This window comes from Rhinolophus sinicus, chromosome 15 (genome assembly GCF_057876585.1).
Source record: "Rhinolophus sinicus isolate RSI-liver-muscle chromosome 15, RSI-T2T, whole genome shotgun sequence".
NCBI lineage: Eukaryota > Metazoa > Chordata > Mammalia > Chiroptera > Rhinolophidae > Rhinolophus > Rhinolophus sinicus.
This window is the reverse complement of record NC_142515.1, coordinates 63190998-63205973: the sequence shown is the minus strand read 5'-3', so window position 1 is coordinate 63205973 and position 14976 is coordinate 63190998. Positions and strand designations below refer to the sequence as shown.

General features: G+C 49.1%; 1 protein-coding gene across 5 annotated transcripts in view; it reads left to right on the top strand.

Annotated features, from left to right (window-relative positions):
* ARHGAP22 (Rho GTPase activating protein 22) overlaps window positions 1-14976 on the top strand; it is a 212290-nt gene that overhangs the window by 142587 nt on the left and 54727 nt on the right. Inside the window, exon 1 of one of the 5 annotated variants that reach the window (XM_074337244.2) lies at window positions 5957-6224. The exons of the other annotated variants lie outside the window; for them this stretch is intronic. Within the exon in view, the coding sequence (XP_074193345.1) occupies window positions 6173-6224 (52 nt within the window). The 5' untranslated portion in view covers window positions 5957-6172. Of the gene's footprint in view, window positions 1-5956; window positions 6225-14976 lie in introns of those variants that run through there. 5 annotated transcript variants of the gene reach the window in all.

Genomic DNA, 14976 nt, shown 5'->3' with positions numbered 1-14976 from the left:
TCTCATTAAGAGAAAGGAAAAAGCATACCGTGTTTCCCCGAAAATAAGACCGGGTCTTATATTAAGTTTTGCTCCAAAAGATGCATTAGGGCTTATGTTCAGGAGATGGCCTCCTGAAAAATCATGCTAGGGCTTATTTTCTGGTTAGGTCCTATTTTCAGGGAAACACGGTATTAGCCTTATGGGATCCATAACCTTTTCCAGCACAAGTAGTGTGGGCTTGCTTCAAACAGACTCTACGTTCCCCAGAGTAACATACTTCATTAAAAAAAAAAAAAAAAAAATCAAAACAATGAGTGTATAAAGTGAGTAATAAATACAGTGCTGTTGATTAGAGATAATATGGGGAAAAGGGTGCAAGTTAACACGTTTAACCAGATATCTAAATCCAAATCAGTTGGCTTTCAATGCACTGTGGTAAAAGTGCACAGAACTTATTTTGAGAGATGGTTGAGAAGCCTCTTTTTTTTGCTTATCACTTTTGTAGGTCTATTTGTTTCCGCGTGAAAACTGAAGTTGACTGGATATAGCCCCAACTTGTCACTAACTCACCTTTCAGTGCCTGACACATAGTAGGCCCTCGAGAAATATTTGATGTGGAATGGATCTAGCCCCTCTGGACCTCAGATTTCCCATGAAAGATGAGGAGGCAGTAGTAAAATGTAGAGGCCCTTTTACTTCCAGAATGTCTGTGTGTCTATGGTGTTGTTCATATGCTTGGCTTTTGGCCAAACTCCTAACACAGGTCAGAGCTATAATGGGAGGAGTGGATGAGGCGGGGGAGCCAGGCCCAGATGGAGACCCTTACCTCCAGGAGGCAGGAGGAAGGGGGCTGCTCAATAGGAAGGTGACCTGTGGTGGGTGAGGCTGCCCAGATTCAAGTACAGGCTCTTTTACCTACCAGCTGAGTGGCTGGGAGCTCACACAACCTGGGCGAGTGTCCACATTCGCATTTGTAAAATGAGCGCGATGACATATCACCATCACGGGGCTGTTATGCAAATTCAATGAGAGGATGCCTGTGTGGTACTAATGCCAGTAAGAAGCAGGCTTGTAGTAGGGGGTCGACAGACACCCTTATCACTCCCACCTTCAAGAAGCTCCCTCTGCCTGGTGCCAGTGCCAACAGGACGCAGACAACAGACAAGCTAACAGAGCAATGAACCTCACGTGGCCTTCCTGCTAGGTGCCCTCCAGCACGGCACAGGGTTTGTCTTTTTACCACGAGTGTCACCTACAGATATGCCTTAGATCCACGGGGCGTTGAATTCATCACCAGGTGCTTTCCCTTCTGCCTCCACATTATCTACCAGAGTCGTTAAGAGCAAGATGGGCTGGTTCCACTCTGAGCTCAGCCATTAATTAGCTGTGTGACCTTGTGTTAAGTATGTCACCTCTCTGTACCCCAGTATCCTCCTCTTTAAAGTGGAGATAATAATGATACCAGACACATAGGGTTGTTCTCAATTCCAGTGGGATGTCAATCTCTTAACCTTGTACACTGTTCAGGGCCGGACAGTGTTAGCTATTAATATGCATTACTCCCCATGTTTCAGTTTTATTACTGCATAACAATCACCCAGAGCTTAATGACTTGAACATGTTATATGCTCACTATTCCGCCGTGTGAGCAGGGTTGGGCTGTGACAGCTCTGCTCTTAGGTATCAGCTGGAGGACCCACTTCCAGTGCACCCACTTCCTCCGTCACGTGGCTGGAAGAAGCGGTTGCTGGCCTGAGCCTCACCTCTTCATGTGGTTTCTCCACATTGCTAGGTTGGGCTTCCCGGGCACAGCAGTCTCAGGATGACCCCCCTGCTCAGAAGGCAGTGACTTTCCTTGGAAGACAGCAACAGAAGCTGCCAAGCCTTCTTAGGACAAGGGCCCAGAACTGGCCCAGCATCACTTCTGTCACCATCTATTGGTTAAAGCCTGTTACAGGGCAGCCCAGAGTCAAGGGGCCAGAACACAAGGGGCATGAGAGTTGGGAGGTATGGGTCACTGGGGGCCAACCTGCTAGCACATAGCCCCACCTGGTCTCCATCTCTGATCTGCTTATGTCTTTTGCTTCTTAGCTTTCTTCCTGCTCCTGGTCATCCCCTTGCAGTTCCCACTGCACTCCAGCACGAGGCTGACCATCCAGAATCACAGGCTGTGTCATAGCCCCCTACCCGAAACACCCTGTGCTCTGCCCTACCCCAAAAGTCAGCTCCTAAACATAAAAACACTGCTTACTAGAGGACCAGCCCTACTCTATCCCCTGAAGTGCTGGACTCCTCACCTCTCCACCTCAACTCTCACCTCAGAGACCTCTCCTCTGTCACTGGATCACTGTCTCTGGAGCTCCCACGGTGCCCTCCGGGCCTCCCCAGAGCTCAGGCCCTGGGCTTTCTCAGGTATGCAGTTGTGTTCAGTCATCGTGTGGTACATGGATGAATAAATGAATGAAAGAATGAATGAATTACCATCATAGCCCCCAAAGCTACACCTGTGACTAAGATGCCATGTCTCCATTTCTTCCCCTCCCCTGAGTTGCCCAGGACTGAGCTCAGGCCTTGAGATGGTATCATAAGGTTATGGATATGTCTGGGGAAGAGCAACCAAACTCCTGCAGAGGGGTATCAGGCCAGGCCCTGAGTCTCTTAAGGAAATCCTCGAGTGCCCTGGGACGTAGCTGGAAAGGCCAGGATCCCAGCAGTAGCAGTGGCCTCCCTAGAAATAACCCCATATCCTCACTGTCACACTTGGGGTCTCCCAGAGAAATGGAATAAAGCAACAGGAGGTGGAGCTCTGGGTGGCTGGAGGCAACCCCTGCCCCCCACAGCTTTTGTCCTTCCGAGCTCCCCCCGGAGCCTACTGCAGTCACTGCATACACAGCCCCGGGTTCTGGCACTGCTTCCCTGTGGCCTGCAGGATGCCGGCCCTCCAGCTCAGGAAGATGTCCCGGAGGTCCCTACCTCCCCATCACTCTTCTGGAGTGGGATGGCTTGAGCGCAGCTGGAGCCTTGCAACACTGACTCATCCTGACATTTTGGTTCAATTCAAAATGGTTGGGGGTCATGATCAATTCAGGGGACAGAGCTATGTTCAAGAAGTTTGATTTTTCAGGCAAATTCTATGTTCAGTATGTGCTTTGCCAATTGCAGCCTATGGTGAAATGCCATCTGCCCATCCATCCATCCATCCATCCATCCATCCATCCATCCATCCACCGACCCACCCACCCACCCACCATCTATCTTGGTTCTACACTTACTTCATTCATCTTGGACAAGTCTCTTCACCTCCCTGAACTTTAGCTTCTTCCTCTAGTATAAGACAAATCTAATGGCAACTGCCTCATAGGTTTGTCCGGTGGTTAACTGAGAACACAGCATTTGTGAATTGCCTGGCCCATGGTAGGCAGCACATAGTGAACTTTATTTTCTTTCCTTCTTGAGGAATAAACACACAGCTAGAAAACTATAAAAACACAATGTATAATCAGGAATTAAAGTGTGTGAAACCAAAGGCACTAATAGAAGCTCTTGCCTTGCTTTTTGCCTCCTAAACTGCCCTGGGAGTTGCTATTTAAAGCCACTTGGAAAAGTCAAGTATCCCAAAATTATTTGAACAGTTCAGCGAGGGTGCTGACCCTCCATAATAGGCTCATTTGAAATGATCCCGCTTTGCTACTTCCTCTTAGAAAGATAAACAACAGACCACAGTGGCCGCTGTGATGTTTTCTTTTAAATCTTCCTCTCCAAATGTAGGACTTGGCCGTTGGATAATCACCCGGGGGCTCGCTCCCCACACATGCACTCCCAGAATGCAGGAGCCTAGCTTAGAATTCCTGGGGCCTCATTAAGCCCGCTGTGACTAAGTCATCCTGCCTGGTGCTAAAACTGTTTAAAATGACTTGGCAGCAACCAGAAGTCAGGTCTCTCCGCTTTTTCTCAGTTACTCCCTCTTCGTAACCCCCGCCTACGTGTCATGAAGTGAAAATATCTTTCTTTCCGGGTCTAGTGCAGGACAATCCTTCTCTCTCCCCAAAGAAGCCTCACGCTGGTCTTTCTGGAGAGTTAAAGGAGAGGGTGGCAGAAATCTGCCCCACCGTTGTTAATCTCTCCTTTGAATGAGACTTAACTCCTGGGAAAACCTCTTCCCGCTCCAAGTCATTCTATCCTCCCTTCCTCCCCCCAAGCCATTTAACTCTTCTGCTCCTGGCCGCAGGCAGCCTCTGCCTCTGGCCTGGCCTGGCCAAGCTCTCACCCTGGACTACTGCTGTTTCCTAAGATGGGAAGAGGGTGGGTGGAAGGGAGACAATCTCCGTCAAGCCACAGCCCAGTTTCAGGGACAGGAAGAGATCTTAGAAACTAGAGGAATGAGAAAGAACGTGGTATTAAGAACCCCACTCTGTGCCAGACACTTGATCAGAACTCATTTGATTGTTTAATTACACAATAATATATAAATATACCTTCCTTGTAAGAGATTAGACCACTATAAGAACACTTGACACCTACTTTCAATCCATTCTTGTCCCTCACTCTCTTCCCAGAGGGAACCACTCTAGGTTTCCTGTTTTCCTCCCATGTATGTCTCTGGGCCCTGGTGCCCAGAGCAATGCCCAGCACAGAGTGAACACTGGAGGAATATTCTGTGGGTATGTGTTTTACATAAGTGCCATGAATCCATAGATCGCAAGCATTCAGCTCCAGCTCCCTCCTCTGAGATAGGATTTCCGTTTCGGAAAATGCCAGTGTATTTGATCGTCTCTTAACTTGTGAATAGCCTTGTACAGGTTTTCCTGGGCATGTGGGCAAGTATTTCTGTAGGGTACATACTGGGAAATGGAATTGTTTGGTCCCAGGTATGAGCACTTTTACTGTTAATAAGCAGCTCACGTGTTACCTTCCAAAAGTGATCACACCGAAGCGCGCCTTCACGACAAGAGCACCTTTTGCCCAAATCCTAACCAACACTTAATGATGGTGATAGTTCGCACTTACAAAGCACTTAGCAACATGCCAGTTGTGTTCTAAGTTGTGTTCTATATGTATATATCCCTTGAACAAGGTGGGGTTAGGGGAGCCCACCCCGTCCAGTCCAATATTCCAGTATAACTTTTGACTCCCCAGAAACGTAACTACTAATAGCCTACTGATAACAAAAGCCCTACCAATAACATAAACAGTTGATTAACACATATTTTGTATGTCATATGTATTATATGCTGTATCCTTACATTAAGTTAGCTAGAGAAAAGAAAATGTTAAGAAAATCATAAGGAAGAGAAAATACATTTACAGTACTGTATGTATTTAATGAAAAAAATCTATGTATAAGTGGATCTGTGCAAGTGTATATATCTCAACTCATGTAATCTTTGGAAGGGTCCAATGAAGCAGTTCTATTATTTTCTCTGTTTTATAGACGGGGAAACTGAGTGTTCAACTTGATACCAGCAAACCTTTAATTTGTGCTAAACGACATCTGAAATGGTGTTGTTTCCCTCACTTTTCAGGTGAAGAAAGTCTCAGAGGGAAAGTGACTTCCCTGAAATCACGCAGTCCATACGTAGCCCAGGCAGGTTTGGGGATAGCCTGGGCAAACAGTTTTTCCGCAACTGCATAGTTGTAGAATGCAGATGAACTGGGAAAAGGAGAGCAGGGTGGCCCTGGTATACGCTCTGCCAGTCACCCATGAGGTCAGAGGCCGGGGGCGGGGAGGCGCCACGCTTACACAGCGAGGGCATCTTTCTTTCGGGTTTGCGCGGAGGGGTCAGGTCAATGTCGCCCCCACCCCTTGATTGGCTCCCGGGGCAGGGCGGAGGTGGGAGCGGAGACAGCGCTGGCGCCCCCTGGCGGTCCCTCGCTAGCGCGCAGCTCGGCGCCCCCGGGTAACCCGCCGCGGGGAGGGCGCCCGCGAGGACTGGGAGCCGCGCAGGGCCGCCCCGGCGCGCGGAGATAAAAGCGGGCTGGCGGCGCCGCTGGCGCGATCTGCGCGTTCTCCTGTTGATTAGCAGGGTCTGCCCGGAGCTGGGATGCCCGCGGCGCGGGGCCAGGACTGAGCGTGAGGGCGAGGGAGGCCAGGCCGGCAGCTCCGCGCCCGGCTGGGTACTGCCCGCGGGCGAGCCTCCGCCACGCCGCCCGGGGGTGCCGGCAGCAGGCGGCTGGGGGGCCAGCAGCTGCCATGGGGCTGTGCTGCTGCAAGGACTGGAGGGAACACCTACGAGCGCCCAAAGGTAACTCTCGGTGCGCACGTGCGCCGCGGGCTCGGGACCTCTGCGCTTCGGTGCGGAGCGCGCGCCGCCGGCTCCCTCCAGCTGCGGCTGGGGGCTACTACCTCCTCATCCCGGACTTGTCTGCCAGTTTTCCTGGGCCGCCCGACACCTGCCGCAGCCTTGGAAAGGACTCAGGTCGCGTCTCCGAACTTTGGAGTGCGCATTCGAGGGTTGCTCTTGCTCCGCGGTGCCAGCTGGAGCCTGGGGCCGGGCCCTGGGCGGGAGAGGAGCGGTGTGGGGCGCACAGTGGGCACCCGCTGCAGGTCCGCCAAGTTCACGCTGGGGAGGAGGAGTCCCGGGTGCCCTGCCCCGCCCCGCCCACACGCAGGTCCTCTGCAGAGGGAGCCGGGCCAGCGCCCGGCGCCGCCTCTGCGGCTTAACCGCCAGGGAGCGGATCCATTCATTCTCATCCGCCTCTGTCACAAACTTGGACCCATGGGCTCTGAGTCAGAGTTTTCCGAAAGTCGCGCCGGAACCTGTGAGGGGAGCTGCTTATGGAATGCAGCGGCTGGGAGAGAGCTCCCAGCCAAGAAACAACGCTGAGGATACCGATAAAGGTCCGGCCTCCTCAGGCAGTGGCCCTTCAGACTTAACCCTTGACTGACTGATACGATCCCTGTTGATTTTGGGGGAACATAGTGGGGCGTCCCTATACTGCAAGCATGCGGCAGCTCTTCCCAAGCTCGCCTGACCCTAAAACTCACCCGCCCCGTCCAGCCTCTTATTAAACATGCAGTTCCGTGGGCCCCACCCTGCCCTGGGTAGGCTCTGGGGAAGAGCCTGTGTAGCTGTGTGTTTAAGGACTTCCTTAAGTGACTGCTGTCACCAGGTGAGTTGGAAAGCCTTGTCTGTAAACTATAAGGTTAAAGCAGGCTTTACCAGAATGGGCACCAAGTCCTGGTTCAAAGTATATTTTGGATACAGATAAATAAAGCGTATGAATGTGTCAAGCATCTTGGACTTTTTTCCAGGTGATAATGATGCCACAAATGTACAGGTTTGTTTCACAAAGGGTTTGAGGTAGGTAGCTTATAGCATGTATAATAAATAAATATGAAAACACTAAACAGGACCCTATATTTAAACAGGACATATGGAGCAAAAAGAGAAAAGCGCCCAGTTAATCCCGCTATAAGAAAGATACTCTCTGTGATTGAGCCTCTTTGCAGCCAAAACCAAATAGGAAATGTGAACAGTTGCGTGGTTCTCATTGTCCCAGAGCAACAGTTTTCTTAGAATTTGATTTTAAAAAGAAGTTGCATGTGGGGGTTTCATGCTTGGAGGGGACTGAGAGCAGGCCTGTTTGGCTGTTCCAGTGGGTAAGAAGGCAGGGTCTTGCCTCATGCTCACTGAGGGCAGGTCAGAGCCCTGAGCAGAGGAGGACAGATTTCCCTGGGGGGCTGGCAGGGCTAGAGCAGCTTTTGTCTTCCCCGGAGGGGGTGGAGCCTGAGTCCCAGAAGCAAGGGTGGATTTGCAAGGACTTAATTAGGAAGGGTACATACTCAACTTGCAGTCCCAGAGGGGAGCCAGGGGCAACTCCTGCTTGATTTGTCTTCTGGGGTTGTGGATACTAGGCTACACTGATCCAGGTGAAGAACAAGCTGGTGTAGGAGTGTTTCCCAATTTGCCTCCACCCTCCCACCCACTTCAAAAGCACAGCTGGCCGCAGCAGCCTAGGAGCAGGGACCCTGTCTGAGGACCCACAAGGTCCTGCAGCCTGTGTAAATTAGCAAAGCTGGACAAGTCTGGGACCTGGGACAAAAGGGGGTGGGGAGCACTGTGGTGCCAGAATGCTTGCCCTGTCCAGAGCGGGCAGCCAGCCTCTGTGGTTCAAGGAAGGCAGCCGTTGGTTTTCTGATGTAAAACTTGCAAATGTTTAGAGGTTACTTCATTTAACAAGTTTGAACTCATGTGGCCAATCCGGGTAGTTAGTGGACAGTTTGGTCCATTGTTCAAAATGAGTTGTGCCTTAAACAGGGGAAGGGGTTCCTTGATCAAATAACCTTAGAAATCACGAGTTATCAAAGTTGGGAAGGTTTGTCACTGCAAGACATATCAGCCTTTAGACATTGGTGTGATTGTGTATCTCCAAGTCAGGTGAATTGTAGGTACAGTCTCTAAACCTTTACCCAGGGAGCCAGCTTTTCACAGAGCTGCTCATAGCCTTCATATCTTGGGAAACACTTGGAGAAATGCTGCTCTAGACATTAATCGATTCAGTTGTCACAGCAATGACACAGTACATCTGTTCCAAGGGGGACTGTGCGTATGTCTGTGTTGTGTTTAGCGGTTGCAAGCTACCTATGTAAGGAACTTTCTGACTTTCCAGACAAGAAATGTGTGTATGTATTTTATTTAAGGAAAGGTCAAAAGAAAGTCAATTAGTCATTGATATAATTTAAGTTTTCTCAAGACAACAGCTGTCATTGTCAATTTTATTCTTAGATATTTCTGAATCAGAACTTTTACAACAGAATATTTGAGCATGTTGTCCCTGTGTAAAAGTGGACTTGATAAAGTAGAAAAGCTCAAATAATAAATCGCAAATCCCATGAAGAGAGCAGCAAAAAGGCAGCACGTGCCAGAGTCACCACAGTGGATCTAGTCATTACGCCTTTAAAATCCAAAGCCTGGCACTCTCTTCAGGAGACACCTGCTCTCCCAGTAGTTTCCCAGCTGCAGGTGGGCAGCATGGACCTGGGGAGGGACTGCCACAGGCACTTTGGGGTGTGACACACTGATACTGATCACGCCATCCTATGCCAGACAGATGGCTGCAAATGCAGCAGTCCTGGGTTCCCGTGCATCTGAAGAAGCCAGAGGTCAGTGAGCAGGATCTGATGTGTGGAGAAGGGTTACACCCTCCTAAAAGCAGAGGCCAAGCGGATTTGTTCGGAACTCTGAGGGTACTGTCTGATTTTATTGTTTCTGGGCTATGTTTCCAGATGCTTCTGCTGTGTAGAGCTCTGTGGTGGGTCTGTTCAATGGCAAATTTCATTTTCTTCAACTTTGCATTGTGGTCCACGACTGAGACTTTCAGGAAGCAGTATAGGAGTACAGCACTGAGGTGGCTTTTGTTCAAGACCAGGGTGGGGTAAAAGGGCAGACTGGTGGGCCCCTAAGATCTTAAGGAGCACTGGCGCCTGCTGCCACTTCATCCCCCAATTCACCCTTCACACTTCCTGCTGGTTTCAGTACTTGGAGTCCTTCTTTGTCTTCTGGGATCTTGCCCCCTGTCATGTCCTCTCTCTCCCCAGCACCCTCACCCTTCCTTCCACTGCCTGAGTCTCCCAATCAGAACATTTTTGAAAAAGCCATTCTCTTTCCCCAGTGTGCTCACAAGCCTTGCCCTTCTCTCCCTCCCTCCATCACCAGCTCCCCAGAAACAGTCTACATGGCCCTGCCTTTCCCATATCCTCCTCCTGCACTTATTCCTGTCACTGTGCTGGACATGGTGACCAGTCTTGGCTGAGAGCCTACCCCCTTCTCTGCCCTCCTCCTGATCTGCAGGGGCTGCCCCTGCCCAGTCTTTCTCCTACCTCTCCTTGGCCCACTCCTCTCCCCCACCCCACCCCCTTTAATACACCACATTCAGCTGTGAATTCTCTTTGTTTTGCCTTCTGATCTCTGTCTGTGGGTCTCCTCCGGGCATCTCCCCCAGGGTCCTGATGATTGTGATTGCCTCTAAATACACGCCCCCAAATCCTCTGCAATGCCCATCTCCTGCCTGCCCATCTCTAGCCTGCAAGCCCAGAACTCCAATTGAAGTCCTGCACTCCTACCTGCCCCTTCTGGGTTCCTGGCTGTCAGCCCTGCTTTCTGCTTCATTTTCCCCCCGCCAAAGGCTGACAGCTCCTGTGATCCTACCCAGGGCAGTATTCCCACCCGTCCCCAAGGCCACCTGTGCAGACCCTCATCATCTCGACTGTTGGCTTTCTGACTGGTCACCCCGAGTTCATCCTCGCCTCTTCTCGTCCACTGCCCAAGCCAGCACCTCACGCACAGCTCCGGTCACGTGTCTCTCCTCAAACTCTGCCTTGGCCCCACAGCACCTCCATAAAAAAACCCAACTTCTTAGCCTCGCTGGTGTTGGGTGTCCCCCCTTCCATCCCCCTCAGCCTCCCCCTGCCACAGCCTGGACCTTTCTGGTCCCTGTACACACCACACCTTCTCACAGCACCTTTAATTTGCCCCGAGAGGGGTCAAGTCCCAGGAAAGGTGGCCTATACCTGGAGCTTTGTGATACCTTGGCCCATGGGCCCAGTTCATTTCATTCTCCAGTTGGTCTGGGTCTGTCACCCCTAGCTGATCTGGAACCAGACTCCAGTTGGTCTGGGTCTGTCACCCCTAGCTGACAGTCATCTCGTCACCTTTGTGATCTGGAACCAGACTCAGCAGATAATCTGTGCTCAGTAAACACTGGCGAGAGAGCAATAGGTAGAGACGGGGAAGATGGTCATGCTCGCCTTCACCTGTTCATGTCACTGATGCCCAGGGGATCCTAGTGGCAGCCTAGTTGGGAGAGTCCAGCCGCACTCAGTGTATCTCTCTGCTGTGATGGAGTGAGGTGCTGGGCCTAGACTCCATGCCCCTTTCTTGATGGACACAGCGTTTGTCAGGGCACCTGGCGGCCAGGGTGCAGAGGCCAGTGTACCGGGCAGGAAGGCTGCGGCTGCTGTGCCCGGTGCCCCTTGCTCCCCCAGCGGTGGGCAGAGAGAGGTGTGGCCATCACTGGGTGGGGGTGATAGAACTGGTCCTGCTGTGTAAACTCCTGGACAGCCTCTGAGTCCACTTTGAGAAGGTTCCGTTTTTCACGTAGTCTTCCAGGATTGCTAAATAGGAAGCTGCCATCCAGGCTTCTAGCCATTCACTTAACAATCATTTGTTGGGTACTGACTCTACCCCAGGCCTTGTGCCCAGTATAAGAATGAAGAGCTGGGGAGGCTGCAGCGTCTGCCCCCACCATGCTTATAGCCTGGAAACAGTCAGTGATGTGGCAGGCCAAGAAGAAATGCAGGGAGACAAGTAAACCTGGGTGCTCTGAGTGGACTGGGGGCGGGGATGCCACCCAGCCTGCAGGTTTAGAGAATGCCCAGGCCAGCTGATGTCCGAGCTGAGTCTTAAAGGAAGAACAGTCAACCCCGCAGAAGAAATAGGGGAGGGCTTTCCAGGCCTGTAGAGGTGTGCCCGCCCGGCCGAGGCGCTCTGGGAGCTGCAGTGGCTGCGCCAGCTGCGCTCCTCCCTCCCAAGCTGCTCCTAGGGACCTATGCAAGCCGATGCTCCTCCAGCTCACTTCTGTCCCCACCCACTCCACCCCCTTGCTGGCAAACTTCAGAGTCACTGGTCATTTCCCCGGGCAGGCCTTGCTCTGAGCAAAAGACCCACTTGACACTTCCATTGGGTATCTCCTGGACAAGAGCTATGCAAAGGCTAATCAGGCTAAATCTGAACTCTTGGTTTTATCCTGCTTTGATTTGCCATCAGTAAGTCCCGCCAGTTCTATTTCCAAAGTGCCTCTGAATCCCTCTGCTTGTCTGTATCCCATGCCGGCTGTCTGGCCCCATTACCAGCATGCTGCCGGATCACGGCAGTGGCCTCCTGATGGGTTTTAACTTGGACCCTCCCTCTCTAGCCCATTCTCCAGCAGCAACCAGTGACTGCTCAGGTTGCCTGCATGACCTCACGCTCCCTGCTCACAAACGCTCAGTGACTCCAATGGCATTCGCAGTGAGACGAGCCCTTAGGCCTGCCCTCTGTAGCTCAGGGTGTTCCATGCTGTTTCTGAGAAGTGACCCTGTTACCTCTTCCCCATTCAACTGCCCTGGGCATCTGTCTTGTGGGTTTTTCAAAAAAGGAACCAGCCTTAGGCAGAGGATTTGGTTCCATTTCCTAGTCGGGACCACAGGCCACTGGTTAGCTCTCAGAGCCTCTGCATCCCGCCTGTAAATGGGGACAGGCGTGCTGCCCTAAAGCGCTGTCAGAGGCTCAGTGATAGTCCTAGCTCCACCCCTGTCTAGCTGGGTTACCACTCAGAGCCTTGGTTTCCTCATCTGTGAAGAGGGAACCAGGCAAGACGGATGATCTCTAGGGTCCCTGTCAGCTTGAAGTTCAGACAACGGAGGAAACTTGAGCTGCTCTGTGCTCCTAACAACAGGGCATTCGAAGGCCAAATGCCTTTCCCCTAGCCCCTCTCTGAGTGGCAGTGGTCATCTGGCTGGGTAGGGGGTATGTGAAACAGCAAGGTCAGCAGCCCCCCCAGACAAAGTTTCTGAGCAGGTCTGTTTGACCAGCACAGAGCCAGTCAGCACTGCTGGCCCCTGAGGTTTGGTTGTGGGGGTGGGGCTGAGGGGTGGGCTTATGGCCCCTGAGAGGAGCCAGCATTGGGGAAGTCCCTGACCTTGACAGTTAGGGCAGCAAGCCTTCCAAGAGCTGGACTCCTGAATTCTGGAAGGGAGGGGGAAAGAAAATGCCTGACGGGAGTTTTCTCATCCCGTTAGTCTGTGGTCCTTGCACCTGTAAGGAGACTCTCCTTCAGGAATCCTGGGGCCAAAATGCGGGACATGCACATGAAGTGAACCCCTAAAATAGTTCTTATCCTACCTTCCCCAACCCAGCTATGTAGCTAATGCACATTCTGCCTGAGTTACATCTTTTGCTGGGCTCTTCCCACAAACACCCCATCACCAGACTCTTTTAAAGAGCTTTATTGAGATATATTTCACATATTGTAGAATTCATCCACTTAGATCGTACCACTCAGTAGTTTTAGTATATTCACAGTTGCGCCACCATCACTATAAGCTAATTTTGGAACATTTTTATTACCCCTAAAACAACTCCCATGCCCATTGCAGTCACTTCCCATTCCTGAGACAACCCTCCCCGCGTGTCCTGCAGCCCCAGGCAGCCACTAAACTACTTTCATAGAACATATGGCCTTTAGTGATTGACTTCTGAAACTTAGCATGCTGTTTTCAAGGTTCATCCATGTTGTGGCATGTATCACTATCGCATTCCTATTCATGGCTGAATATAGTCTTAGTTTGAGTACATTACATGTGATTTATCCATTCATCAGTTGATGAGCAATTGGATTGTATTTTGCTAGTATTTTTGTGTGTTTATAAGGGATGTTGATTTATAGTTTTCTTGCAATGTTTTTGTTTTGTTATCAGAGGACTACGGGCTACACAGGAGCTGGGAAACATTTCCCCCTCTTCTATTTTTTGGAAGAGTTTGTGAATAATTGGTATTAATTCTTCAAATGTTTGGTAGAATTTACCAGTACTATCTGGTGTTAATTCTTCGTAAATAATTGGTAGAATTCTTCAGTGAAACATTTTTAGGCATGTTGAAGTTATTTATTCTCTTGTTAAAGCTTTATTTAGATTTTTCTATTCATTCTTGAGTTGATTTTGGTAATTTATGTCTTCTAGGAATTTGTCTGTTTCACCTACATCATCTAATTTCTTGGTGTACAGTTTTTTATGTTATTCCCTTATAATCTTTTTAATTTCTTTATGGTTGGCAGTGACGTCTGCTCTTGCATTCCTGACTTCGGTAATTTGAGTTTCCTCTTATTCTTGATCAGTCTAGCTAAAGTTGGTCAAATGTGTGATCTTTCAAGAATCAACTTCTGTTAGTATTGATTTTCTCTATTCTTCTAATCTTTATTTATTTTCACTCTAATCTTAATTATTTTCTTCCATCTGTTTGATTTCAGTTTGGTTTGTTCTTTTTCTAGTTTCTTCAGGTGTAACTTTAGATTACACCTGATTGATTTGAGATCTTTCTTCTTTTATAATGTAGGCATTTATAGCTATAAGTTTCCCTCTCAACACGCTGCATCCGATAAGTTTTGATACGTGTGTTTTCATTTTCATTCACTTCAAAGTGTTTTTTAAATTTCTGTTGTGATTTCTTCTTTGGTTATTTAGGACTGAGTTGTTTGATTTTCACATATTTATAAATTCTCCAAGTTTTCTTTTCTTACTGATTTCTAATTCCATTCCTATGTAATTGGTAAATATACTTTCATATTTTGTTTTATTCAGTTCTTCTAAATATTTAAGGCTTGCTTTATGATCTAGCATATGGTCTATCCTGGAAAATGTTCCATGTACATTTGTGAAGAGGGTGTATTCTGCTGTTATTGGGTGGAATGTCCTATAGATATACGTTAAGCCTACTTGGTTCCTTGTGTTGTTCAAGTCTTCTGTTTCCTTATTGATTTTCTGCCTAGTTACATCGATTACTGAAAGTGGAATGCTAAAGTTTCCAATTATTATTGGTGAATCTCACTTCAATTCTGTCTTTTTTTTATTTAATGAATTATGGAGCTCTGTTAGGGGCATATATGTTTATAATTTTTATATCTTCCTGCTGGATCAACCCTTTTGTCATCATAAAATGTTCCTCTTTGTCTTCAGTAATATTTCTGTCTTAAAGTCTATGTTGTCTAATATTTGTAGAGTCACTCTACCACTCTTTGGGTTTTGTTTACATGGTATGTCTTTTTCCATCATTTCACTTTCAGCCTATTTGAGTTTTTAGATCTAAATGTGTCTCTTGCAGAAAGAATTTAGTTTGTCTTTTAAATCCATGTCAACCTTTGCCTTTTTGTTTAAATGTTCAATGCACTTACATTTAATGTAATTACTGATAAGGTAGGATTTATGTCAGCCACTTTGCTGTTTGTTTTCTGTAAGTCTCT